Source organism: Ctenopharyngodon idella, chromosome 16, assembly GCF_019924925.1.
Source record: "Ctenopharyngodon idella isolate HZGC_01 chromosome 16, HZGC01, whole genome shotgun sequence".
In the NCBI taxonomy this organism is placed as follows: domain Eukaryota; kingdom Metazoa; phylum Chordata; class Actinopteri; order Cypriniformes; family Xenocyprididae; genus Ctenopharyngodon; species Ctenopharyngodon idella.
The window spans coordinates 27670482-27697257 of NC_067235.1; the positions used below are offsets into that span (position 1 = coordinate 27670482).

Below are 26776 nucleotides of genomic sequence, written 5' to 3' on the forward strand. Positions count from 1 at the left end.
CTTGATTTACTAAATTGTGGCCACATTATAATAATTAGTTTCCTTGTTGTATAGTAGTCACCATTTGAAGTGGATCAAAAAAGTTAAACAAAGTTGTCCTAAGAACTAAGCTGTCCTAAGAAGAAGGTTTTAGGACAACTTTGATGAAAGTTTTTGATCCACTTCAAATATTGACTACTGTAGTTAAATCAATATGAGGGTACGAATACGTGGCCACGATTTAGTAAAACGAGAAAACAACATGATTTTAATGTGCAAATGCAATGCAGTGCTCCACTCCTCTCAGCTAAGAACAGGAAGCTGAAAATATACTGGACATGTGATCAAAACTGAGTGACCTGGCAATTTCTGGCACAACATCAAAATAATGGAATAAGAATTTGTGGCTAGCAGCAGGAACTCATGGGCTCACCCTGCCCTGTTTATATTAAATGCAGCAGGGAGAGTTTTAGTCTAGACATTTAAAAAAAAAAAAGAAAAGAAAAGAAATGTTACATACAGTGTAGTTTTTGGGTGCATTGGTGCTGATCAAACACATTTTTAGCAACTTCTCAATATACACCATTCAAATTTGCAAATGTTTCCATCCAAATTTGCTAATTTAACTTGTGCGCAAAATTGTCGCATTAAACATTTGCAAATAAAGCAGCGTTTCCATCCCATGTGTTAAAAAAAAACAAAACAGTCACTTTCTGGGAAATTGGCGCAAAATATCTGTAATGAAAATGGAAGATGCTCCAATTGGGAAAGCCACTGTTGCTCTTTTTTCATACATTATAAATGACCTGCGAATCAGAGTGCACAGATGATACGCAATAAACACTGTTGTGTTATCTTGCGTTCAGATGCCTGGTGTTTGAGGAATACAATCATGTGAGACGCTTCTGGGAGGGAATTAAATCAAATCATTTTGATGACAGACTTTGGCTCAGGCATTTCACAATGACCAAACCAACATTTGAGACGCTGTGCAATGAGATTGGTCTGCTGGTTAGTCCAGTTATCCAATCACATCCACTGCTGAGGCAAAGTTACGTGAGATTTTGTTGCGCATTGAGAACGAGATAGAATTTATGTACGTCTTGGCGTTTCCATCTAGCATTTTTTGCAATATCCCAAAATGTGCATAAAAATAGGTGGATGGTATATTGATACGTTACTGTGGCAAGCAGGGCAGGGCCAAGAGCCGTAGGAATAGAGTGAGGTGGGTGCCCCACACTGGTCTTGAGTCTCACGGAGAATCTCCGGAAGCATAAAATGGGGAGTGACGACAGTGAAGGATGAGAGAGGACCAGGCCTGGGACTTTATGTTGTTGTTTTGATTTAGTTTAAGCGGCAGTCGTCTGTGATTTGTGTTTATTTTATCATTAAAATTATGCAGAACATTCACCGGTCCCTGAATGTGAACCTCGTTATAGTTACCTAAAATGACACTATAAAAAGCTAAAAGAGGATAAAAAAAAAAAAATGCAAATTTCAAAAGTGTGTTTCATGTATTTATTAACATTTAAAGTGTAATTAAGCTGTGGAAAATCTAAGTCAAAATGTCTTTATTAAGTCCTCTTTGTTTAATCCAATCCAAATACCTCCTCAAATGTCCTGCGTGGCTCTACAAATTTGTCTTCTTCCTCCACCACCACAGCTGAGTCTGGCACAAAATGATGTGATCCAATCTCAGTCTCTGGTGGTCCAATCTCTGCAGGTGTGGCTACTGGTGGGGTTATTACTTGAACAAAGCCTGTTCCCACCTCCTCTGGCAGGAATGAAGTTGTTTGCTCTTCCTCGAATATGTTTAAATCAGACTCCATGATCCAGGGCTCACTGGTGATGACCTTACTGGACACTGTACATGGATTCATGAAAAAGGGCTTAATGTAAAATCTTATTACTTCCATGATGTGGCAAGACTTTTACAGGCAATATTGCATTTACTCTCAATGCCAGGGGTCTTCAAACTCGGTCCTGGACCACTGTCCTGCAGAGTTTAGCTCCAACTTGCCTCAACACACCTGCCTGGAAGTTTCTAGTACGCCTAATTAGACCTTGATTAGCTGGTTCAGGTGTGTTTAATTGGGGTTGGAGCTGAACTCTGCAGGACAGTGGCCCTCCAGGACTGAGTTCGGAGACCTCTGATGCTATGAAAAGATCTATATACCAACAACATACTTCATGAAAACCAACTGACTATTAAAATTGATAAAAGCACTTGAGGTTTCTCACCAGACAGGTCAGAAGACAGACACGTGGAGTCGCAGCAGAGGCACACACCATTTGAACTGTATAATTCTTCCCATCTGAAGAAGAAATGATCCGAATTAGTAGTAATTCAGTTTTGAATTATCACAACAAACTCACAAAACAACCAAAACTCAGTATACCGTTTTGTTGACTGGTTGTAAGTGCAGGACTTTGCACTTGCCGTTGGATTTAAGCTTCCGACAGATATTTCACAATGCATGTAAAGATGCTGAGAATAAAAAGAACAGACAACCTCAATAAATTGACTCAACTGTTATTCTGATTAAAAAAAAAAAAAAAAATCAAAAGCCTGACCCCCTTGTTTGACATTTTTCTGAAATTGTATGACATTAGCATGACATTTTGGCTCATTTTACCTTTCCCAACATCCCGTGGAATAGAAATGCATCCAATGAGAACCGCACAACATTCCTTTGTCCACTTTGAATGAATCTGGACCACTTACTGCTCATGCTATCAATCATGCACCTGAAACAAAAATGCACATAAATTTTGTCTTCAATTTCCCCTAACCCTGTAAAGTCTGGCATATGTAATAATAGCCCCCCAAATGGAAACATTTTAAAATATAAAAAGAAATCTAAAAAGAAAAAAAAGGTTTGCAAACGTGTTGTTTGCGGCGTATCATATTTGATACGCCGCAAATATGATACGGCTCATATTTGCGGCTCATACAGTATGATATAGGAGAATGTGGAGCTCATACTCGAGGAGGAAAAATAAAACATCTCAATTTTATCCAGAGGCCTAAACTTGAGCAAAAATCTGCAATTTGATGCAGTTGCTGAGATTTACATGGCCAAATAGTAAAATTACATTTTGACAGCTTGTAAAGTGAGATCTTTATAACAGTATATCAGACTATTTACATAAAATGCATATAAATATCAGTTGTCACTCTATATATCCTAATATGTCTGAGATTAAATTTAAATGCTTAGTTTTTTGATTAAACCTCTGTAGTGTGGAGGGCAAAACATATAAAGCAATGCAATACAATTTTTGAAAGATGCACAAATTAACGTTCCTCAAAAGCCTGTATTTGACACATTTTAATGTGATTTTTCTTAAAAAAAAACAAAACAAGGAAAGCTGATTTGTTCAGTCCAATGTGTTTATCTTAAAATATAACTAACAATATAAAATGTATTCTTATGTTTACTTTATAAAAATCAATAATGATTACACAGAAAAAAAAAGGCACATACCACAACCTGAAGGGGGACGTTTTAGAATTACACTAAAAGACGTTTTGCTTGCTAAAAAAGTATAAACTCAATCAGACAACGTCACAGGCGTGTAGTAGAATGTGTACAGCAAATGATCATGTTGAAAATTTAGAGGCCTTAGAAATTTAGCTTCAAATATAATACAGTAGACTTTATAGAGTTAAATGAACAAAGTGTTACCCATGGTTTTCAATGACTGTAAATCGTGGCATGGACAAATGAGAACTGCTGATAGTCACATAACAGGAATCCACAAACAGCCTCTCGTCCTCAGCAAGAGGGGGTCCGTCTGCCTGAAAGTACATGGGGTGACCAATGGTGTACTCCTCTGTGGGGGATAATCTTCTCCACAGCTCTAAAAGACAGAGAGGTGATGATTCACTGACTGAAACAGAATGGAGTACTAATTTCATTAGTCAAACCTTATTTACCATCACGGGGGGTAAGTACAACGCTGTCCACTGTTCTCAGGGGCTTGAAGTGGTTCTGAAGTCTGACTTGTGGTATGTAACCAATTTTGTATGAGTAATGATATCTAGAAAAAAAAAAGATCATGGGTGTTCACTTGTTAAAAAAGTAAATCAGTGATTAATAGATGCACAAAATAGACGCAGAAATGTACTGCAAGTTTAGATGGAACATATTCACAATCAACACATATCTGGTACAACTAAAGACATACATTTACCTGTTAAAGTGACACTCAACAGGGAGTGAGAAAGGCATGGCACGGCGGATTGGCCCCAGGTCCATCACTGGAGAGTAGCGCAGTATGTTGGAATATGTTACTCTATTGTTTATTAACTGTATTCAAAAAGACAAAGATAATTTCACTGCAAAGTTTATCATAGAGTTGAATGAGTTAAACTATGAGTAGAGCTGAGCAAAGTGGTATTTTTCCGAGTGTCTTAGTGCTATCGTGAATTTGTTTCCTTCATTTGTTTTTTAATTTATAATTTTTTTTTGCGATATTTTTTATTCTCCACGATTTATTTAGTTTTTGCTGTAACATATATTAGTTTACAAAAGCATTATTGTGAAGTTATCCCATTAAAAAGTAATGGACAAAAATATAATAACCAACACGGACATATTACACACGTAGCCCCTTATATTATGGAGAAAAAAAATATGCAAACAAAGAAATGAAACGAAGAAAAAAATAATAAATAAAAAATTTGCTAAGCACACCTGTCTCTTACTGGCACACTGATCCATGTCGTAAATAAACACATGATAGTGCTTTGTAGTCTTGCTGATGTCACATGTTCCCAGTTTTAACTCAGACTGCAAGCCATCGAGTCCTAATATTTGTTTATTAACTTTAACGATCATTTTCTTCATTTGACAAACGACATTTACTCCTTGTGATCGACCGCGGCGGCGGGAGCTCGCACGTACTGTGGCGCGCGGAATGAGGACTTTTTTCGTCACTTCTGGCAGTTGTTCACGGCCAGATCCACGCATTGGACTGAACTGCTCTTTCTCCAGAAGTGGGATTTTAGAATGCTGGAAAATGGGAAGTTGCAAATACGGCGAGCCAAGACTGACAGCAGATCCGTCAAAATCTTCTCCAAATCTTATGTCCAGTTCTGACAAGGACGTCGAATTGCTCGCGTGCTTTGGCGCAGCTCGTAACGCGTACACATATGTGGAGAAAAAGACTACTAAAGTATATATTACTGGAAAATAAAGCTTCATATCTCTAAATAGCATCGAAGTAATAATCACTGAAACAGTGTTGGTAACCTTGACATATTTCACATGACCGAGATGGGTAATTAAGGCACCTGTCGTCTTCGAGCACTGTTGATAGAGGTTGGATTCATTTCCAGGAACCGATTCTTTCGAGCAGGTCTCAAAACAGATTCAGCGTTTCTTTTACGTCATCACGTGATCCCTCACATCCAGGTTATTATTATCATTTTTTTTTTTGGGGGGGGGGTTTGTTTTTGTTTTGCCTTTCTGAGTGTTATTTATAGGCCTACATCCAATACAATACACTAATAATATAGTTTTTGTTGTTAATTTACATTATTATTATTATTTTGGACAGACTGCCTGCTCAAATTCACTCTGGTGATGTCTAAACTTCCCTTTTCTGTATTTTAGAAAGCATTTTTGGACTGATTGCCCTGATGTGAACAGCAACATACATACAGCAGGCAGGTCATATAAATCAACAACAGAGTTATACCGAAATATGGTCACTGAATCTGACAAGGCAGTACAAGTTACTGAAATCTGTTACCCCCTCTATTTCACACAAAATGGCTTTAATGTTAACCAAATCCACTCTGGTAATGTCTAATATCCTTTGTTTCATAATCAAGAAAGCATTTTGGTCTGATGTGACTAGCTACAGACATACAGCATGGTCATCAAATCTGACAGTATATTAGAGATTTCCAAAATCTGTTACTGTTCTTTATTCTTAGATATACAGGTGCATCTCAATAAATTAGAATGTTGTGGAAAAGTTCATTTATTTCAGTAATTCAACTCAAATTGTGGAACTCGTGTATTAAATAAATTCAATGCACACAGACTGAAGTACTTTAAGTCTTTGGTTCTTTTAGTTGTGATGATTTTGCTCACATTTAACAAAAACCCACCCATTGTCTTTGGTTCAGAAGTGGCTTGGTACGTGGAATGTGACAGTTGTAGCCCATTTCCTGAAGACGTCTGTGTGCGGTGGCTCTTGATGCACTGACTCCAGCTTCAGTCCACTCCTTTTGAAGCTCTCCTAAGTTCTTAAATCGGCTTCGCCTGACAATCTTCTCAAGCCTGCGGTCATTCCTTTCACTTTTACACCTTTTCCTACCACACTTTTTGAACATGCTTTGGCACAGCACTCTGCGAACAGCCAGCTCTTTCAGCAATGACCCTCTGTGGCTTACCCTCATTGTAGAGGGTCTTGATGATCGTCTTCTGGACAACTGTCAAGTCAGCAGACTTTCCCATGACTGCTTTTGGGATTACTGACCTAAACCCAGTATTTATACCCTGAGAATGGTAATTTAATAGAACTTGAAATTAAATATTCTAATAATTTGAGATACTAATTTTTGATTTTGATGAGCAGCAAGCTGTAATCATCAAAATGAAAACAAAAAAGTCTGGAAATATTTTACTTTGTCTAATAAATCTAGAATATATTTAAGTTTTACTTCTTGAATTAAATTACAGAAAAAAAAAAAAAACTTTTTCATGATATTCTAATTTATTGAGATGCACCTGTATGTCTATTGTTCATAAAATTCATTGAGATGATAGTCAGTTATAAAAATATCTAATCTCTTATTTTCTAGAGGGTTTATTCCTGTTGTTTACGAACATATTTAGGTGGAGGATCATCAGGAAAGTGACAATGACAGCCCTCAAATTACAACTGACATCACCAGGAATAATATCAAATTAATCATATAAAACAGCTCCAAAACTCTTCAGATGCTGCTGCCTTGTTGACAATGGCATGGAACTTAGTAAATTTTCTCAGCTAATTTTTACTTTATTTATATTATACCTATGCATAATTCATCCTAAGAACTCTTTAGCTTAATTCCATAATTAAAGTAGTGTTGCTTATGATTTAGGCATGGTTTTTGTTTTGTTTGTTTTTTTGCATTTTGCAAAAATCTCATTACTGTACTGTGCTGTATAGAGTTCAGAGTTAATTATTAACTTTCAATTGGCTTTTCAGAGTTCTAATTATTAATTATAAGATCAGCTTCAAATTCAATACAACAAACATTACTAAAGCTTTATGTAAAATAAAGACATTATATATATTAATGGTCATAAAAATCAGCTTAGATTTCTTTATGCATCTTTAGCATAACATATGACCTGAAAATATGAAGAATAAATTGTTCAATTAATGAGACGCATCAAAATGGTCACAGGACGTATGATCAGAGAAAGAAAACTAATGATCAATCCAAATTGTTTTAATATTCTGATGACAATACAGTGGATGTCATTACTGACGGATTCCATTTGCATGAATAACACCTGGATGTCATTATATTATGCATTGCACATTCCTGAATTCAGTTGAATCCATGATCAAACACTGACTTTAAGTATGCTGAGAGATGCAACTCCAAAAAAAAGTCCATCAAGGATCCTAAAACAGGGAAAAAAATGCTTAAAAAATATAAAGGATCTCTTATAAAATGCAGCTAAATTCAGAATAAATAAATTAAACCGTCATACCTTTGAGACCCTGGAACGATCTCAAACATCAGTCCCCCATTTCTCGCTCTCTGGGTTAGTTATTGTTCATCTTTATTCCACTCAATTGGTTCTTGTTTGGCATTTAAAAATATCTCTTCATCTATCACCATGTGTGAGGGTACTGTGCTTCGTACATGCATGTTCTTCTCCAAACCTTCAGGCTGTATTTCATCTTTGGACAGTTCTTCTCTGGTCTTGTAAATCAGTTCATTTTGTTCACTCTTTCTGGACACTTTGTCATCTTTAACATCTTCCAAAAGCTCTTCTATTAACCGAACTTTAGGCTGTTCAGTTCTACTTGTGTTCTTGAGTCTCCCAGCATCCTCCTTGAACTGTACAACCATATCCATCTGTTCCCTAACAGACATTACTTTTCCAGAACGATCATCCTCCTGTTCCTTTAACTCTGTAGCAGTTGTTTCCTCTGTCCCAACAATTACTTCTACATCCTCATCTAAGTCTTTGATGGGCATCTGTTCATTTTCTTCTTTTGCTTCCATTTGTTTTTCAGTATCAGTCACAATCTCCACAGTGTAACCATCATCATCTTCCTCTTCACCGATTCCTTCTGCGCTCTTGACCTTCACCTCCTCTGTGTCCTCCTGAACACCGGCCAATCCTTCCTTAGTCTTTATTAACGATTGTTTGTTCTTGTCCAAAATCCAGGGTAGACTTGTTATCATAGATTGTGTCATACGAGGCAAATAAGCTGTTACAAAAGCAATAACAAAACATTGAAGTATAGTGTTTTCATTTGAAGTAATGATAGTCTCTGATGCCTTCTACTTACAAGTTACTTCAATTTCACATGTCGAATCACAACAAGCACAAACGGATGCATCATTGTAGAGTTCGTCCCACCTGTTGGGACAGGATAAGACCAAAGATTGAACTTCTCTGCATTAACACAGTATGTTGCACATATGCGAAATACAATTATTCACCTTCTCTCTGCATTGTTATAAGTACAGGACTTTGCTGTGGCACTTGTGGCATTGTGAACCGATATTGTGCAATGCAGGTAAAAGTGCTGTAAAAATGAGGAAAAATGCAATCAACATACATTCATATATTAAAAAAAATTATGAACATACATATCAGACAGGGGCAAGTTTTCACATGCGTTTTATATTGTAATTTCTATACAATAAAAAAAAGTTTCTTATATTTCAGCAATAACAAATTGAATTTGATTTGTTTCATGTGTTTACTGTTTACATTTTGCTAAAAAGTCCAGCAAATAGCCTGATATGTTATAGAAGATGGCTTTTTATTTTAGACAAATATTCTGGAAATTATTATTCTCAAAATTAATGTCAATAAAAGCAAGTTTACTTTTATGACAGCTTGCTCTATATAGTGTGACAAAATTGGTCAATGTGTGTTAAATCATATAGGCACTTTTCTTTCTTTCTTTTTTTCCCAGGAAATAACAATTGAAATGTTCAATATTCCATCCAAATGTTTAATATTCCACAAGTTATTTGCAGTCAAGACTTCAAGGTGTGCAACTAATAAACCGAATTTCAAGTGTTTTAAAGTGTGACAACTAGCCCCGGTCTCCCCTATATATGACCCATTTAAAGGGTTAGTTTACCCGAAAATGAAAATTCTGTCATTAATTACTCACCCTCATGTCGTTCCACACCCGTAGGAACGTCACTCATCTTCGGAACACAAATTAAAATATTTTTGACGAAATCCGATGGCTCAGTGAGGCCTCTATTGACAGCAAGATAATTAACACTTTCAGATGCCCGGAAAGCTACTAAAGACATATTTAAAACAGTTCATGTGACTACAGTGGTTCAACCTTAATGTTATGAAGCGACGAGAATACTTTTTGCGCTCCAAAAAACAAAATAACGATTTTATTCAACGATATCTAGTGATGGGCGATTTCAAAACACTGCTTCATGAAGCTTCGAAGCTTTACGAATCTTTTGTTTCGAATCAGTGGTTCGGAGCGTGTATCAAACTGCCAAAGTCACGTGAACCATTGAAATTTCGAAACGTTTATGACGTAACGAAGCCTCGTTTACTGAAATCACGTGACTTTGGCGCTCCGAACCACTGATTTGAAACAAAAGATTTGTAAAGATTCGCCCATCTCTAGATATTGTTGAATAAAGTTTTTTTTTTTTTTTTTTTTTTTGGCGCACAAAAAGTATTCTCGTCGCTTCATAACATTAAGGTCACATGAACTGTTTTAAATATGTCTTTAGTACCTTTCTGGGCATCTGAAAGTGTTAATTATCTTGCTGGCAATGCAGGCCTCACTGAGCCATCGGATTTTATAAAAAAATATCTTAATTTGTGTTCCAAAAAGACGAACGAAGATCTTACGGGTGTGAAACGACATGAAGGCAAGTAATTAATGACAGAATTTTAATTTTTGGATGAACTAACCCTTTAAGAAAGAAAACATTACCGTGCCAGTAACTTGGGGGAGTAAAAAGGCATCAACTGAAAACCTTATAATCTTTGACTGTCTTTGGAGAAAGCGAGAGAGACTTCCTTGTCTTCTGCTGTCCTCCATACACCTGAAATTGCAGTTTGGTGTTTATTAATTTCTTTCTTCACTCTAAATGTGTCTTTATGTTACATAAAAACAGAGTGTACCAAACAGCTTACCCATAATTACTAATAACACTGTGTTGTGGAGTGGACTTTGGGTCTTTGGATGCTGTTGCATAGCAGGAGTCAACAAAAATCCTTTCGTCCTTAGAAGTATGAGCAGCACTGACTTCAAAATACATGGGCTCCCCAAGCACAAAACTCCCATTTTCCTCAAGTCTTTCCCAGTGTTCTAGAGTTCACACAGTTTAATAGACTGATGGGCACCAACATCATATTAAGAGGTCAGACAAAACAGGAAATTATACAGGAGGAAAAGCTTACCATTACACACAGAAATACTAAACTTGGCACTGCGCTCAAAAATCTTGTGAAACATGCGCTCCCTCACCACAGGCAGGAAGCCTATTTTGTAAGAATAATGAAATCTAGAAATTGGAAAAAACAAACAGATGAGGTGCATTTTATTTTAAAGACCAGAAACCTCTTCAGATTCATAGTTTACCTATTGTATAGGCACTGGATGTTTAACGTAAGGGGCACCGCCCGGATGACTGTCCCTTGAGGCTCTGGTGTGTAGCGCACCGTGTTAGAATACATGATCTGGCCGTTCATCATCTGAGGAGGATCAAACATTGTTATATAGTAGGTAAAATCAAGATCAAGCACATTAAAGTCACCATGAAATCAAATTTGACAATTATTTATATTCTATTATATATATAGTACCAGTTGAGCACATTACTATTTTAATAGTATTTTAATAAACTTTAAAATGTAATTTATTTCTGTGATGCACAGCTTAATTTTCAGCATTATTACTCCAGTATTCAGTGTCACATGATCCTTCAGAAATCATTCTAATATGCTGATTTGATACTCAGTTATCATCAATGTTGGAAACAGTTGTGCTGCTTAGAACCTGTGATACTTTTTCAGGATTCATTGATGAATAAAAAGTTAAAAAGAACAGCATTTATTCAAAATAGAAATCTTTTCTAACAATATAAGTATTTACTATCACTTTTTATCAATTTAACACATCCTTGCTGAATAAAAGTATTAATTTCTTTCAAAGAAAAAGAAAGAAAAAAATTTCTGACCCTAAACTTTTGAACGGTAGTGTATATTGTTACAAAAGATTTTTATTTTAAATAAATGCTGTTCTTTTTTAACTTCTTATTTATTAATAAATCCTGGAAAAAGTAATCACAGGTTATACAATTATTAAGCAGCACAACTAAAATTTCCTGATAATAAATCAGCATATTAGAATGATTTCTGAAGGATCGTGTGACACTGAAGACTGGAGTAATGATGCTGAAAATTCAGTTTGCATCACAGAAATAAATTATATTTTAAAGTTCTACTACATGCCTTCGGTTTTGATAGTTTATACTTTTTTTAGCAGTACATTACAACCTATCAGAATCTCATTTAACTTTTTGGTCATACCAACATCAGCAACTGCACCAAATTGCATAATTTTGCCAAGTTTGAGCCTCTGAATAAAACTGAGGTGTTTTTAGTTTAATGAGTAAAGCTCCATATTCTCCTTTATCATAATATGAGACAAAACCTGATGCATCAAATAAGTTTTTCAAAACAAACAAAAAACACATATGCAAACTTAAGATTATTATAAGAGAATTTGACATTACCATTTCTATTTTTTTTCTAGTTTATACAAATACAAATTTAAGTCAGGAATTGTGATTAATTACAAATATTTTGACCATTTTATAAACAACTGACCGTTGTATGCTTCTGACAGTATTCTAACGGTGTGCTGAAAAAAGATACTAGCCTTTCAATTAAATATTTTACTGATAGTATTTTCCACACATTTATGTATTTTAACAGTATAAATATAGGCAGCAAAATATATAGCTGCCTATATTTTAAAAACCTGGACCTTTAAGATAACTTCTTACCGTTAAAGAGCTATCGCAGTCATTGAGGTCGTAATGGAAATATAAGAAGTTCTTGTCGGAGCGAGAGACAGGACATTTTCCCAGATGAAATGAAGACGGTGAACCTCTGAAGCCCAGTCCATTCTTATTCATGCGCACCGAGATCTTACTGTAACCACACCAAACCTCTACGCCACGAGCATTACGCACGGGAGACACTTGGGTGAACTGGGGGTTCACTTGAGGAATTAGAAGGCTAGTTAAAAGGTTTGGTAAGTGTCGTCTCCCGGAGACAGGTCTAAACAGCTCCATTTCAACGAGAGGAACTGGAACATGTTGGAACATCGGGAAAACGTGATATGGTCGCATAACCGGAGGATTCTTTATAAACTCACTGTCTTCTGTCCACGGCCTGACGCCGCCTGGCATGGGTTGCATGGCACGGACTTTCTGCTCCGTGGATACGACATTGCTATATTCTAGGTGACCCCCGTTCCCATGAGTGTAAGCTTTGGCGATGTACATTATGCCAAGAAAGTACAAAGAACAAGAAAAACACAAACTTATGCGCTCCATGATAGTTATTAACTCTTAAATGTGGACATAAAGGAAATAAACAAAACGCCGCTGAGAAGAACGTGAGGCGCTCCCTGCAGCCACCTGTTGATTGATGACGTGACGGCTAATTACTCGTTTAGTCATGAGAATCGGTTCTTTCGAACCGTTTATTTTTTTTAAATATTTAAAAAATTCCGTTTCATATTCTCTAAAAGTCAAATTGAAGCTCTTATTTAAGCACATATTGCTGTTTATAACGTGTTGATTATTAAGGTTTATTAAAAAAAAACGTTTATTGTAATACATATAGTTTAGCATTACTCATGATTTAGCATTATATGTTACATTATTGTATATAACAGTACAGAAATTTATTTAGCCTACATCTTTTGGCTGTTGTACCTATTATTTTTTTTCCCATTCAATTCTATCCTAGCTACTTATTAAAATCAAGTTTCATATGCGGTTTGATAAAATTGTATCTTTATTTGCTAAATCCTTGCTAATTGAATCATTTTACTTTTAGCCTGATCAGTCGGTTCTCTCCAAAAAACAACAACAAATAAACCTCACACGTCGGTTCTTTGGTCATTATTAATTGGACATGTTTTAAAATAAGTCATAATCAAGAATCAAGAACCGCTCGGACCGATTCAGTCCGATTTGTAAAAGAATCGTTCATAGCAGTTTTTGTGAACCGGTTCAATCTATTCATTAAAAATCGATTCAACGAATCGACGACTTTGTGTAGTTGCTACTGGGTCTAATTTGCGGAGTTCTCAAATTTATTCCATGTTCATTCAAATAAAATCAGTTATATAGGGCTATCGCATGAAAGTTTGCTTTTAGATTTCAACACAAAATGTGGTTTGTAACTTACATGTTTTGTTAGAAGCATGCACTTAAAATCCAAAACAAATAGCAACGTGGAAACGATTGTTTTGGTAGAAAGACGAATGCCATGTTAAGTAGCACCTTTTGACTGGCTTACACCTTATCCTTACACCATGACTCTTAATGCGATTCCAGTAATAGACTTGTCTACTTCTAGGAAATGTCTTAAAATGAGCACTTAATATAAAGTCTAATTCATTCCAGTGCTTCATAAAAGACCAGCAATATAAATTTAGATACAGCTTCCAGTAACTATACATTAAAAATGGCATCAGCCAGCTTGAGACTATAAGGTATTATACCTAAACCAAACCAATATGAACTTTTTAATAACATATTAGTGTTCTCAATAAAATTGAATTGTTTCTCCTCCACTTCAACAGAGGTTTTGATTTATGTGAGGGTTTTATTGAGAGGTGACAGAGCAACAATTTGTTCTGAATACTGTCCCCCGTAACCCCTCCATTTATAGATAGATATATTTCCTATACTCTTCAATAATGACCGAGTAGACACAAAAACCTGTAGTTGTGTTATAAGCAGCTCGGAAACATCTGCGTTTTCCGAAATGTATCAGTGCTCAGACACGTTTCTGACAGTGCATGGTGAGTGTGACATTTATATGGTGACCAACGTCTGCTAAACATAACAAGATTAGAGGACCTACAGAGGCAACTCTCTCTTTAATAAAGAAACCAAAACTGATGATATCATAATACTTCAGACATTATGTTCTCATGATGGATGATGTTGAAAAAAATGACAAAGTAAAGAAGCCAGTGAGGCCAATTACAAGTTTTAACTGGTTATTAAGAACATAAAGGACAGCAGTCATCATCACTGATCTGAGCAGAATAAGGTAGTTTGCAGGTCCTGATGCCTCAAAGGTTGCAGGTTCGAATCCCAGTCATTAGAATTAACCTTGAAAATGACATTTCACCCTAACATTGCTTTAACGTTAACTGGATGATGCATGGATGCTATGTACACAGATTACAATGGATGAAGATGTCATCAGTTAATTAAATATATGGTATTGGTCAGTCATACTGAATGAGGCTCGCATCCAATATGAAGTTCTCACATGATGTTTGAATTGTCATGGATTTCTACACAGTTGCAGGAGGCTTGAATTTTAGCTATACATATAATAAACCTTGATCAAACTCCTATAATCCTCTTCTGTTCAATTCCGTCCAGTGGCTGACCAATAAATCGAGGCACTTGTTTAATACCATGTTTCCGTTACATAATATAAATGTCAAGCTTTAACCTGTACCAAGAAAGAAAGCAAACAAAAAAACAGCAGAAAACAGATTTTTCTTTTTTTCTTTTTTCCTTGTTAAATAGTAATAAATACATGAGATGCAGTGGTTTATTTTTCATTTTTCTGAAGCAGGAGGGTTAAAAAGTTCTCATTTTTATTTATTTATTTATTTATTCATTTATTTATTTATCTGTCTGTTTTCTTTAGCAGCAATCCGAACATGGTTGAGAGTGGAGATAGCAGCCGAGAGAGAAGTAGTTCACTTTTTTTGACTTGATGGCAAACAGCACTCACAGAGTGTTGTGAAGGAGGAAGGGGAGGAGGGGGAGAATAAAGACAAGAGAAAGCAAAATGAGAGGCAGGAAATGAAGTCAGAGTGGGAGGGGCTGCAGTCAGGAGGGCGTGACAGTGTCCCTTCATACTGAAGTATTCCGCCCTCCCGCTAAATGTCGCCCCAGACTCTTCCTTCCAACAGAAACATGGGGTAAGCAAGAAAATAAAGAGAGAAGAGAGAGAGAAGAGAGAGAGAGAGAGAGCTACAGCAAGATTTGGCTTAGCATATCCAGAGTTAATACAAATGTGTTAACGCTTTCATAGTTTTCTGTCCAAAACAAAGAGGGTTAGAAAAAAGAGAGAAAAAGACAGAAACCAAAGTAAGAGAGGGGTGAGAGAGAGAGAGTCTAGTGAGATGGTGAAGAAGAAGAAGAAGGCAGACTATTTTTTGAAACGAACAACAGGGAAGCATTTTGGTTTTCCTTCTGGCAAAATGTTTTGATGTTTTTCAAGACTTTCCTGTATCACTTCCTCCTTTATGTGAAGTCGAGTTACGTTCCCCCTCTCCTCGTGAAAGCGGCTCATGATTCAGCCTCCTCCTCTAGTTGTTAGTTGGTGTTTCTCACTGTGTGGCGACTAAAAACAGTTTCTGTCATTTGCTTTATTTCATTCGTAGGATTTGTTTCATAGTTTGAGATATATAAGCCAGTGTGTCAAGCGAGATAAAGACTGGAAACATTAAAAAAAAGTAACAAAAATGTGTGAGTGTATGTCCTGTGTGTGTGTGTTTGTGTGTGGGTTATGCTCAACTAGAAAAAAGCAACCAAAAAACAACAAAATGAAGCCAAGAAAGGAAAAAAAAAAACCTCAAACCCAGTTTGTTTGCTTGTTGTTTTCTATGCATAAGTATCATCTGTCTGAGCCCCAAAAAAAGAACTGTATAAATAAAACATTGAATAAATAAACCCAAAAATACCCACCTCTCAATTTAGATCTCTTTCTAACCCCTTCTCCCATCTCTCTTTATGTAGTGATTCTTAATAAATTAAAAATGTACAATTACGGCAAAACCAGGAAAAAAAACAAAAAAAAACAAACCAAAAAAAAAGTAAAAAAAAAAAGCGTAAGGTACTCTCTCCCGCTGCTGTCGTCTTGACAAAAACATTCAATTTTTTTCAACACAAAACTCTCCTCTCCTCGCTCCAAAAAACGGCAAATAAAAATCTCTGGCTGCAAACCTGTCCTGAAATCACATAAAATCAAATAACAAACGTTCTGAAACCTTCCGTTGCGACTACTTCGCTCGCTGCTCTTCTCCTTCAATTAAAGAAAAACAAACAAACAAACAGAAAAATAACGATAAAAATAGTTTCAAATCCCTCCCTTGACCTTCTCCCCATGCAAAACCAAAACAACGAAACGAAAAAACGAAAAATCAACTGTCTGATATTTCACAAGTTTTTCTCTGCGATTCTGTTACATGTGGCCGCGCGCGTGTATGTGTGTGTTGTACGTTTACTACGTGTCGTGTGTGTGTGTGTGTGTACGTGTGGCGCTTTTGTCACTGTTATGTTGTCGTTAAAATTTTCGTATGGCTTTTGGAATTTGTTCAAGATTTATCAAGAGTTGGCTGCACTCTGACCGCTCCCACTCCCGCTGCCGCACACTGCCATCATGGCGGACTCCTCGGAGTCCGGCCGCCCCCCAGCTCCCCCGACTCCTCTGGGCGGGGGCCCCCCGGTGAGCATTCCCCCCACTCCGACGCTTCCCTGCGGCGGGTTGTTATTGTTGTTGCTGCCGGCGTAGCACGGAGGGATGTATCCCAAACCGGAGGCAGCGACCATGCTGTCCTGGGAGGCTGGGGCCTGGGGCAACTGTTGCTGGGAAGCGGAAGGGGGCTGCTGGGGGGCCATGACTGTCCTAGTCCGAAAGGCAGAGAGGCCCAGGTGGAGGTTGGAGGAGCCGTACTGACTGGAGTCCAAGCTCGACGGGGGCGGCTGCATGATGGAAGACTGACCCAGGTGGTGGTGGTGGGTGAGGCTGAGCTCGATGCTGTCCTGCATCTGCGGGGAGGAGACGGGCATCAGCGCTGGGCCCTGCTGGCCCTGTGAGGCCTGGCCCTGCGGCTGGTTCTGCTGCTGCTGCTGTTGCCGGAGCTGTCTGCCGTTGCTGTGGTGGCTGCCGTAGATGGGGTGGGGATGGTGCGGCTCCATCATGCCCCCCATGTTGCCCAGGAAGTGGCGCGAGTGCTGCGTGGCTGCAGGCTTGTGCAACAGCAGCTGCGGGTAGGAGGAGTCGCTGCCGCTGTTGGACAGCTGACCCATGCTGCTGTCCCCTCCTGGCCAGATGCGCAACTGCTGTTGAGACGGAGCCTGGAGGGAGAAGAAGCGACCAGAGGGGATCAAGACGAGTCGTTTTGGCATCTTAACGTGGAGCTGTGCGGTGCGCTAGGACGATCACTTACTTGTGGGCTCTGCATCTCGTAGTCTGTGTGAGTGACTGCACTGTTGTAGTACCGGTTACTGTACCGGTAATTTCGGTTGTCGTTGGAAGAACCGCTAGATCCACCTGGGTTGGGAGGAACGATAAAAGGGCTCATGTAAAACGAGTCATTTTCTTGTTTTACTATCCCCAAGACACAGGTTTAAAGGGTGGTCACACTACACTTTTCACTGCATTGACTTCATACGCATGCGAATTTGGGAGACAGGAAACACGATCGTGCGAATTTCAATTTTGTTGCGAGTTCAGATAAGTAAAGTAAAAGATCAATACATCACGCCGTGTCCTCTTAGCTGAATTAAAAGAACACAAACTTTAAATATGCAGGATTCCAGTACACTGGAGTTGATTGCACATTTGTACTTATAACACAGCTCTTTGAAATGCTTGATTCTGATTGGTCAGTCATTCCGAGCTCATCTAATGCACCGTCAACGTCATTGCACCTTTTGAGGTCCACAAAGGTATTAAAGACATCATTAAAATAGTCCATGTGACTACAGTGGTTCTACAGTGGTTCTTGTTGCTTTATAACATTAAAGGCTCCGATATACTTCAAACGAAATCGAAGAACAAACTGATGTGACGTCATTTCGAACAAAATCAGACCAAAACGAAGTTCGTTTGGAGTTCATTTTGGAAGTTCGAAACAGCTTGCCAAAGCGAACTTTCTGCAAAAGTGGTAAACATCTTCATACTACCATTGGTCCATGGCCATGACATAAGGTAGATGTGCGCTGAGGCTCCGCCTTATTTCACTCGGAAAATCTTTTCCAGTTCATTTCTCCTCTCGAGTCTGTAGAAGTCAGATGTCCGCGAGTGAAAACATGAACACTGGAGAGCTGCTTTATAGTCGAAAACGATTTTGTACTTCTGATGAAATGTTTAATATGTTTAATCGTGTTTAATACGGTTGATACTGCTTGATTTTAAGCAATCTATTTTATAAAGTGTTATGATATAAACGCAACGTGACTTTACTGGAGTGCCGAATTACAGAGCTCCTGCAAACAAACATATCCACGTTGCCATGATCAGATGCCTTTCTTATGCTTTATTAAAAAATCCTTGCTAGTTTCTCAATTTTGTGTTTATTTTGTTACTGAGAGGAAAGCGTGCAACATTTTTACATATTTATCTAACCGTCGCTTTCAGCAGGGTGAGCGTCAGATGTTTGATTACATTATATCGCTGCTCACGTATTTCGAACTTCGTTTTACCCCTAAACGAAGAACGAAAAAGAACTTCGCTTGAAGTATATCGGGGCCTTAAGGTTGTACCACTGTAGTCACATGGACTATTTTAATACCTTTCTGGACCTCAAAATGTGTGCCTATGTGTGGTTCAGAAACTCTTGGATTTCATTGAAAATATCTTAATTTGTGATCCTAAGATGAAGGTCTTATGGGTTTGGAACGACATGAGGGTGAGTAATTAATGACAGAAATTTCATTTTTGGGTGAACTAACCCTTTAATTACCGCTCATCCGGTAATCTGAATCCGGTGCTTCTTTCATGTCTCTTGTGCCATCTTGTGCCTCAGTTATCAACTGTATTTACTGTAAAACTAAACTTCAGTATTAATAGTAGGTCTATGGTAATATTGTTGATACTACTGTACATTATCCCTTAAATGTCTTGTTCCATAGTCTAGGCTCAAAGCTGCCTGGGACCTGTTTTTCTTTGCAGAAGCTTTGCGTTAAATGAGCTAATAAAATATTTCAATTCAAATCAATATTTCATGTCTAATTATTTACTAATGTGGCAAGTAGCCATGTAATAAGTAGGATAATGTACTTCCAGCTGTTTGTTATCGCAAAATAAACCCCAAAAGGGTGATCTGGACCCCGACGCAATATGGATCCCTTACATTTTGGATGCATTATATATTTTGTTTTTTTAAAAAAAAGATGCCGCCATATAAATCTTGCATGCTCAAAGTCTAGTGTGACCGCGGCATAACACACACTTACCAGAGCTGGAGACGGAGCTAGTGGTGGAGGTGGAGTGGCTGTGGTCCATGGCAGGGCTGGTGGAGGTGGAGCTGCTGGTGTTGGTGCCTTCATCCGTCGTCTTCTTAAAGAAGTTGTGCTGCAGCGCGTAAAAGGGCGTGATGCGCGTCTTGGGATCGTAGTCCAGCATGCGCAGGATCAGGTCCTTGAACTTCAGGTAGTCGCAGGGCGCGTGGCCCTGTTCTCCAGCTCGCCTCCCCCCTGGACCTCCCGTCTCCACCCCCAGGATCTCGTGCAGTCGTCGCGTGGCAGGTGGTTTATATTCCTGGAGTGACGAATCAACACAGAGGAAGGGAAGAGAATGAGGCACAAACAAGTAGCATTTAGTGAAGTGCAGATAACAGTTCAAATGTCATCACTTTTAAACATTTAAAAACAGAGGTTGATGAACTATCAGTCTAAGGCCATGTATCCACCAAAGCATTTTTAGCCAGCTGAAAATGCTAGGCGCTCTGCTGAAAATGCCTAGCTTTGAGCGCTTGAGAGTGCAGCGTTTTTTTTCAGTTGAGACGCTTTGCTTGCTATGATACGGAATATCCGCAGAAGTGTTAGTAGTATCACATTTCACAGATAGTTTCTCTATTGTTTCTATATAAAAATGTCGATGCAATGTAAAGTATTTGCTCTGGCTCTTGTTTTAAATTATTTTGTTTCCGTTATTATGCTTGTTGCATTCGGTTGATGTTGTACAAGCAGAATGTGGCGGTTGGTCGGTGTTGTATTTGTCCCGCCTCTCCTCCACTGTGATTGGACGGCTGGGTACAAAGTGACAGTGATGAGCGCTGCTTTTTACCCAAAGCTGAGTGTTCTTCAAGTCTCAGCGACCAGTAGAAAATGCAGAGCGTTCAGCGCCTCGTTATGCTCCTGCCGTTTTAAAAACGCGGCGCTAGCCTCAGAAAAAAATAAATAAAAAACGCTTTGGTGGACACAGGGCCTAACATATTATTATACTGGCCAAGCTGTATGATTAATAAATAGATAAATACTATATACTAATAAATACTAATTTTAGAAGAATAAATTTGCTATATATTATTAATGAAATACTATAAAGTCAACATGAAATGTCATTTGTAACCCACTTCTGTGTAAAACTGAATAGTTATTTGGAAAAATTTTTTATTAGGACTTGATTTTCATCCATCGGGAACTGACTGAAACATGAAAAGTAGGTTTCATAATTTTCATGAACGTTCCATACCAAAATGGAGCCTGATGTCAATGCAAGTTTATTTACAGTAACACTAACCAACCAGCATTAAACCTCTGTGTTATCTACGGACAAGAATTTAAAGGGATAGTTCACCCAAAAAAAAAAATTGTGTCATTATTTACTCACCCTCAAGTTGTTCTAAACCTGCATTAAGTTCTTTCTTCTGTTGAAGATAAAGGAATATATTTTGAAGAATGCTGGTAATCAAACAGTTGCTGGTCCCCATTGACTTCCATAGTATAGAGAAAAATACTATGGAAGTCAATGGGGACCAGAAACTGTTTGGTCACCAACATTCTTCAAAATATCTTCTTTTGTGTTCAGCACAAAAAAAAAAAAAAAATTAATACAGGTTTGAAACTTGAAGGTGAGTAAATTATGACAATTTTCATTTTTGAACGAATTTCTTTAAAGGCTGCAGTACCTACAGTACAACAGCAGACTAAAACATTGCTGAAATAGATTAGGGAACATTTTTACTCTTTGGAATAATGTGCACTTATGGTTTGAGCACAAATGTGTATTGCAAAGTCAATTTCGATTTCATGTTGACTTTAATAGGAAACCAATCAGTTTAAGAAATCATTTATGAATGCAGATGAAGGGGGCTGAAAGTGAGATATGTTTGTGGTTTTGTGGGAATAATGACATTTGCACAAGAGTACTCAGTGTCATACAGGGTTCAACAATGAGACTTTTTGAAAGAACTTCATTTAAAAGAAATACAAAATCATAAATCACTGTACGTCATCATTTTGAATTTATACCTGTCATGGAGTTACAATAAATATGCATGATTTCCAGCTATTACGGCAAAACAAAGGCATAAATGTTTACTACAAATAATGTATTTTTGTAGTAAACTTATTTTTTCTTGAAATATTACAATATTTGCTAAACAAATATTTTGGTAAAAAAAAAAAAAAAAAAAAAAAAATCCATATTGTTGAGCCCTGTCATATACATAGTTTGAGACTCTGACACTGACCCTTTTCTGTGCTATTATACACTGAATCCTGGTCCATATATACTACAATAAAGACTTAAAATGTACCAACAGCTACACTTTCAAATGTCTTTCTCTATTGTACACACAGAAGCACAAAATGCATGCTGGATCACTTGAGGCAAGTCTCTGGATGAGTTGGCAGTAAGTGCCAGACATTAATCCTGTAAAACAAAGTGTATTAGGACCTCATCCAGACTTTTACCCTCCACCTGCTATCAGCTTTGCGTCTTAATCTGCAGCCACATACGCACGCACTCTCACACTTTCTACATTCTTAACCTGATGGTACTTTCACTTATCTTCACTGGAAACAGGGTCATTCTAGCTACTGCCTGCACTTGCTTAACCTGTGACCCATGCGTGTCGCTGACGTCACTAGACTGAGAGCTGCTGACAAGTAGGGCTCTACCAATTTAATATATACATACATATCAATAGATAGTCATTCTTTCCTTACAACACTGCATCTATACTGTAAATCTTTAAACTGATATTTTAGTAACACTTTACAATAAGGTTCCATTTGTTAAAATGAGTTAATGCAGTATGAACTAACATGAATGAAATGTATTTTATTAATAGCATTAACAAAGACTACTAAATGTTGTAAAAAAAATGTAATTCTAATTATTAGGTCTTATTAGCAAATGCATTAACAAATTAAAATGGACAAATTGAACCTTGTAAAGCCTTACTATTTTATTTACACTACTGTTCAAATGTTTGGGGTCATTTTTTCATGTTTTTGAAAAAAATCTCATATGCTCACAAAGGCTGCATTTATTTGATAAAATACTATAATATTGTGAAATATTATGAAATATTATTACATTTAAAATAGCAATGTTCTAGTTTAATATAATTTAAAATTGAACTTGATCATGTGATGGCAAAGCTGAATTTCCAGCAGCCTCTTCAGTGTCACATAATCCTTCAGAAATCATTCTAATATGCTGATTTGCTGCTCAAGAATTTCTTGCTTTCATAACAGTGATAAATATATTCAGGATGAATAGAATGTTCAGAAGAACAGCATTTTTGAAACTGAAATCTTTTGTAACAACATAAAAGACTTTACTATCACTTTAGTAAATTAGTTTTGTATTAGTATTATTAAAGTATTAATTTCTTTCCAACAGAAAAATTGTACTGACCCCAAGCTTTTAAATGGTAGTGTACCATGTATGGCCAAAACTATCTGGACACCCAAACCTCATATGTACTTAATGAGCATTTAACTTAAAAACTATTAGCATTAATAAACAGGTGGTCCAGTCCTCTAGGTTGTCATTTTATGTTGTAGCATATAATATTTAAAAAAGGGTGGCCTCATATTTTTGGCCTTTTAGTTTACTTATCTCTATGTGTATCGTATTGCAACTAACATGCCTGTTCCAAACTGGAGACTCAGAGACAGAATGAGGATGGTTGTGAAAATGACCATGATGAGGACAACAGATGCTGTAGGTTGGGGTTTTGATTGACCTTGTGCCTCTAAGCAGAGGCGGGTCAGTGGAGAGAGGAGGAGGTTCACTAGCACACATTAGCCTCACTTAAATTTCATCCCCAACCTTTTTCTCCACCCTCTCTACCCTCCTCCATTTTAGCCCTACTTTTCTCTCTTCCCCTCTCCCTGAGGATAAGGTGAGCGTCGGAGCGGAGCAGGTGATGGTGAAGGAGGAAGGGGGGGGTCTTTGGGAGGAGGGCGAAGGTTAAGTAGAAGCAGAGTTTTACTCACAGAGGCCGAAGGATAAAGTACCTTCTTAATGTCCTTGTTCTTCTTGACGGTCCACAGGCCGTCGGACAGCTTGTCGAAGTACTTGCGTGCTTTAGGGGCCTGATCCAGCATATGGTTGGGCGGGACCCCCAGCACCTCCACTATTTTATTCATCTGGTCCACCTGAGAAAGATACAGTACAGCGTCAGTGAAAGATCCAAATGGACTTTGTTGCAACTGACATGTTAGCTAGTATGTGTCTGCTTCATTAAATATCATATACGACAGATCAATAAATTCTGAGATGCATTTATTACTTGAGGAGTTGATTACGGGTGTATAAACAGGATTCAAAATATTAATAAAGGATAATATATAATATATATTATCATTTATTAATATTTTGAATTAGCTTTAAATTTTATATTTTCAGTTTTCATTTTAATTTTAGTTCAAGTTTTATTATGTGCTTTTGTCATTTTTATTAGGTTTTTTTTTTTTATATATATATTTCTATTTAGCTTTAATTGATTTTTATGTGAGTTTAAGGTAAAATCTTTTTTAATCTAATATTTATATATTATTTCAGATTCATTTTAATTACCGAAAATGATTTTTTATGGTTTCAAACAACATTGGTAGAGACTGGAACTTGTATCGTTGGTTTATATACATACACATCCAACAAATGTCTTTGGGTGTCACGTCGCATTTATCAGTGTTTTGCAGTGCATTTTAAGTTGCAGAAAATCATTAAACTTTTTTTTATTTTTTTTATATATATACATAGTGCAGCACATCACACATAAATGTCAGTTTTAAAATCAAGAACTCATTAGAATAAGTCGGGGGTGGGACGAGTGGCATTTCTTATTTTGAATATTTACAGTAGCAACTGTAATCTGCTGTCTTAATGTCTTTAAAATAATTATAATATTTTAATAATGCATAATGCTGACAAGCCTGGGAATTAAAAAACAACTTTCTTATATCCTGTTTGTATGCCTGTTTAAGTTTACTGAAGCATGGTTCGTACAAGTGAAGTCTTAGGATAAGCATCAAAGAAAGACGTACGCAGGACGTCACAAAGCTTTGCACAGTCATTGTGTGACTAATCCCAGAGCCGTACCTCATTGGAGCCGCTGAAGAGCGGTTCGCCCGTGTGCATCTCCACCAGGATACAGCCCAGGGACCACATGTCTATAGCCAGGTCGTACGGCATACCCAGCAACACCTCAGGAGAGCGGTAAAACCGACTCTGGATGTACTGGTAAATCTAAGGGAGGGAGAAAACGGAAATGAATGGCATGCACAAACACAGGATACACAAGTATGAGTACATTTTGACTTTTCTCCACTAGGGGGCAGCAGAAGCTGCAAGTTAAGAAGGGTGCAGCACTGCCACTAGGAATCTCAAGCAGTAAAATCCATTTCAGCTGTGGCAAAGTCCTCTAGAATGTGCTCTGAATGCACATCCCACCAACTAAGACCACTGCATGTTTTTCTCTCTTACAGGTGCATTTAATCATTAAAGGTTCACCACAGCATGTCTCCATTATTCATTTTTGTTTATTTAAATGCAAGTTCACTAGTTACTACTGTATGTGACCTCATATCAGCCTGTTGTTAACAAGCAGTCACGCCAATGGGCCTGAGATGCTAGCTCACCCTCTGTCCTAGCTGGCAGGAACTGCCAAAGTCCACAATCTTGATGGCACTGCGCTTGGGATTGCAAAGGAGGATGTTCTCAGGCTTGAGGTCGCAGTGGATGATGCTGAGCTCGGGCGTGGCCAGGAAGAGCAACGCCGTGCACAGCTGCTGAGCGAACTTGCGCGTCAGGTTGAGCGAGACGCCACGGAAGTTGGTGTTACGCAGGAGGTCGTACAGGTTGTAGGAGAGAAGCTCAAACACCAGGCACAGGTGGTTACGGAACATGAAGTGCCTTTTTAAGTGGACTATGGAAACATAAATGAGAAAGAAAAGAGAGTGTTAGGGAGCCTGCTTTGAGGTTTCTCAAAGTTATCACAAAAAGGCTTAAAATACTTAAAATACTCGTTACTTATTCGTTACTTGTTTAGCACGTGAACTAGATATCAATGAGATCCAGATTATCCATTATACTTTTCATTCCATCTATGTGAGGGTTTGTCAAAGTATGGGGCACGAGAGCATGTCAGGGGAGGCGCGGAGTAGGGATGGGCGATATAATGATGTCAATTGATAGAGAGTTTCTTATATAGTTTATCTGTATGCAAATAGTCTATATCCGTGCAGCACAGGACTGCTTAAACACAATAGAGCAGCAAGGAAACATGGATGAATGAGAAGAAAGAGCGGGACGTGATTTATGACGAGTTATTAAAAGCATAATATACCGCGACAGAGAACTTAATTCGGTGCGCTTCGGATGTGGCGGCTTTCTGTGGTGCTCATCCGAAGCGCACTAGTGCTGAATTCAGTTCACTTTCACGGCTTATTGCGCTTGAACAATCAACTATATGTGTCAAAATGCTTGTCTTGGGGAGTATTCGCATAAACACAGTCAGTTATCACAAAACTGAAAGTAAACAGTTGGCCGAAATTATCATTATATTGGATACATGCATAAGGTCTTAAAGGATTAGTTCACTTCAGAATTAAAATTTCCTGATAATTTACTCACCCCAATGTCATCCAAGATGTTTATGTCTTTCTTTCTTTATGTTTATATCTTTATGTCAAATGCCTGTCTTGCACTAGCTTTGCGATGCACCACGCATTACATAATCACGTTGAAAAGGTCACGCGTGACGTAGGCGGAAGTAAACTCCATCTCATTTTCTCCTCCAACTTCAAAATCATCGAACATCTTGTTTTTTCCTTTTTTTGTAAAGGATGTTTGGCTTACCGTGCGTTCACACCACCGTCGGCGAGAGCGTCAAAGTGACAGGAAGTCATTCAATTTCAATGTGAGCCGGCGGCGAGCTCTGTCGAGAACGGTGCAGCGCGTCTTGGACAGTGAGAGCGTCGAGGAGAGTTGAAGTCAGGTCAACTTTATGGTAATGAGCTATGACGCGGTTCAGAGGCAACCAATCGGAATGTAGAGATCCTCGCTTGAGAGGATTCCCGATTGGT

The 26776-nt window shown here is 37.8% G+C and overlaps 3 protein-coding genes across 7 annotated transcripts in view; all 3 read right to left on the bottom strand.

The window, feature by feature from the left end:
- Window positions 1-1483: 1483 nt before the first annotated feature.
- On the bottom strand, window positions 1484-6606 carry zp3d.2 (zona pellucida glycoprotein 3d tandem duplicate 2). 3 transcript variants are annotated; one of them, XM_051864708.1, is made up of 8 exons: window positions 4680-6606; window positions 4177-4292; window positions 3920-4023; window positions 3669-3843; window positions 2616-2727; window positions 2379-2467; window positions 2221-2294; window positions 1484-1843 (listed from the first exon to the last, which is right to left on the bottom strand). In XM_051864708.1, the coding sequence occupies exons 1-8, from the start codon at window positions 5202-5204 to the stop codon at window positions 1569-1571; spliced, it is 1470 nt and encodes a 489-aa protein (XP_051720668.1). In that variant the 5' UTR covers window positions 5205-6606; the 3' UTR covers window positions 1484-1568. The 3 variants fall into 3 exon arrangements, 2 of the variants coding, with proteins under 2 accessions (XP_051720668.1, XP_051720669.1); XM_051864709.1 differs by having other exon boundaries at window positions 5279-6592; XR_007925377.1 differs by having other exon boundaries at window positions 1708-1843; window positions 1933-2294.
- An 816-nt stretch (window positions 6607-7422) lies between these two features.
- On the bottom strand, window positions 7423-12905 carry zp3d.1 (zona pellucida glycoprotein 3d tandem duplicate 1). Its single transcript, XM_051864684.1, has 9 exons — window positions 12239-12905; window positions 10810-10922; window positions 10629-10732; window positions 10362-10536; window positions 10159-10270; window positions 8672-8757; window positions 8518-8588; window positions 7707-8436; window positions 7423-7617 (listed from the first exon to the last, which is right to left on the bottom strand). Exons 1-8 carry the CDS (start codon window positions 12791-12793, stop codon window positions 7766-7768), a joined length of 1887 nt encoding a protein of 628 aa, XP_051720644.1. The 5' UTR covers window positions 12794-12905; the 3' UTR covers window positions 7423-7617; window positions 7707-7765.
- A 1428-nt stretch (window positions 12906-14333) lies between these two features.
- dyrk1b (dual-specificity tyrosine-(Y)-phosphorylation regulated kinase 1B) overlaps window positions 14334-26776 on the bottom strand; it is a 45665-nt gene continuing 33222 nt past the window's right edge. For 2 of the 3 annotated variants that reach the window (XM_051864673.1, XM_051864671.1), the window contains exons 6-11: window positions 25331-25617; window positions 24792-24938; window positions 23684-23845; window positions 19685-19988; window positions 17674-17777; window positions 14334-17581 (exon numbers count right to left, since the gene is read on the bottom strand). In XM_051864673.1, coding sequence (XP_051720633.1) covers window positions 16829-17581; window positions 17674-17777; window positions 19685-19988; window positions 23684-23845; window positions 24792-24938; window positions 25331-25617 — 1757 coding nt within the window. In that variant the 3' untranslated portion in view covers window positions 14334-16828. The remainder of the gene's footprint in view (window positions 17582-17673; window positions 17778-19684; window positions 19989-23683; window positions 23846-24791; window positions 24939-25330; window positions 25618-26776) is intronic. The other variant, XM_051864672.1, reaches the window with a different exon arrangement.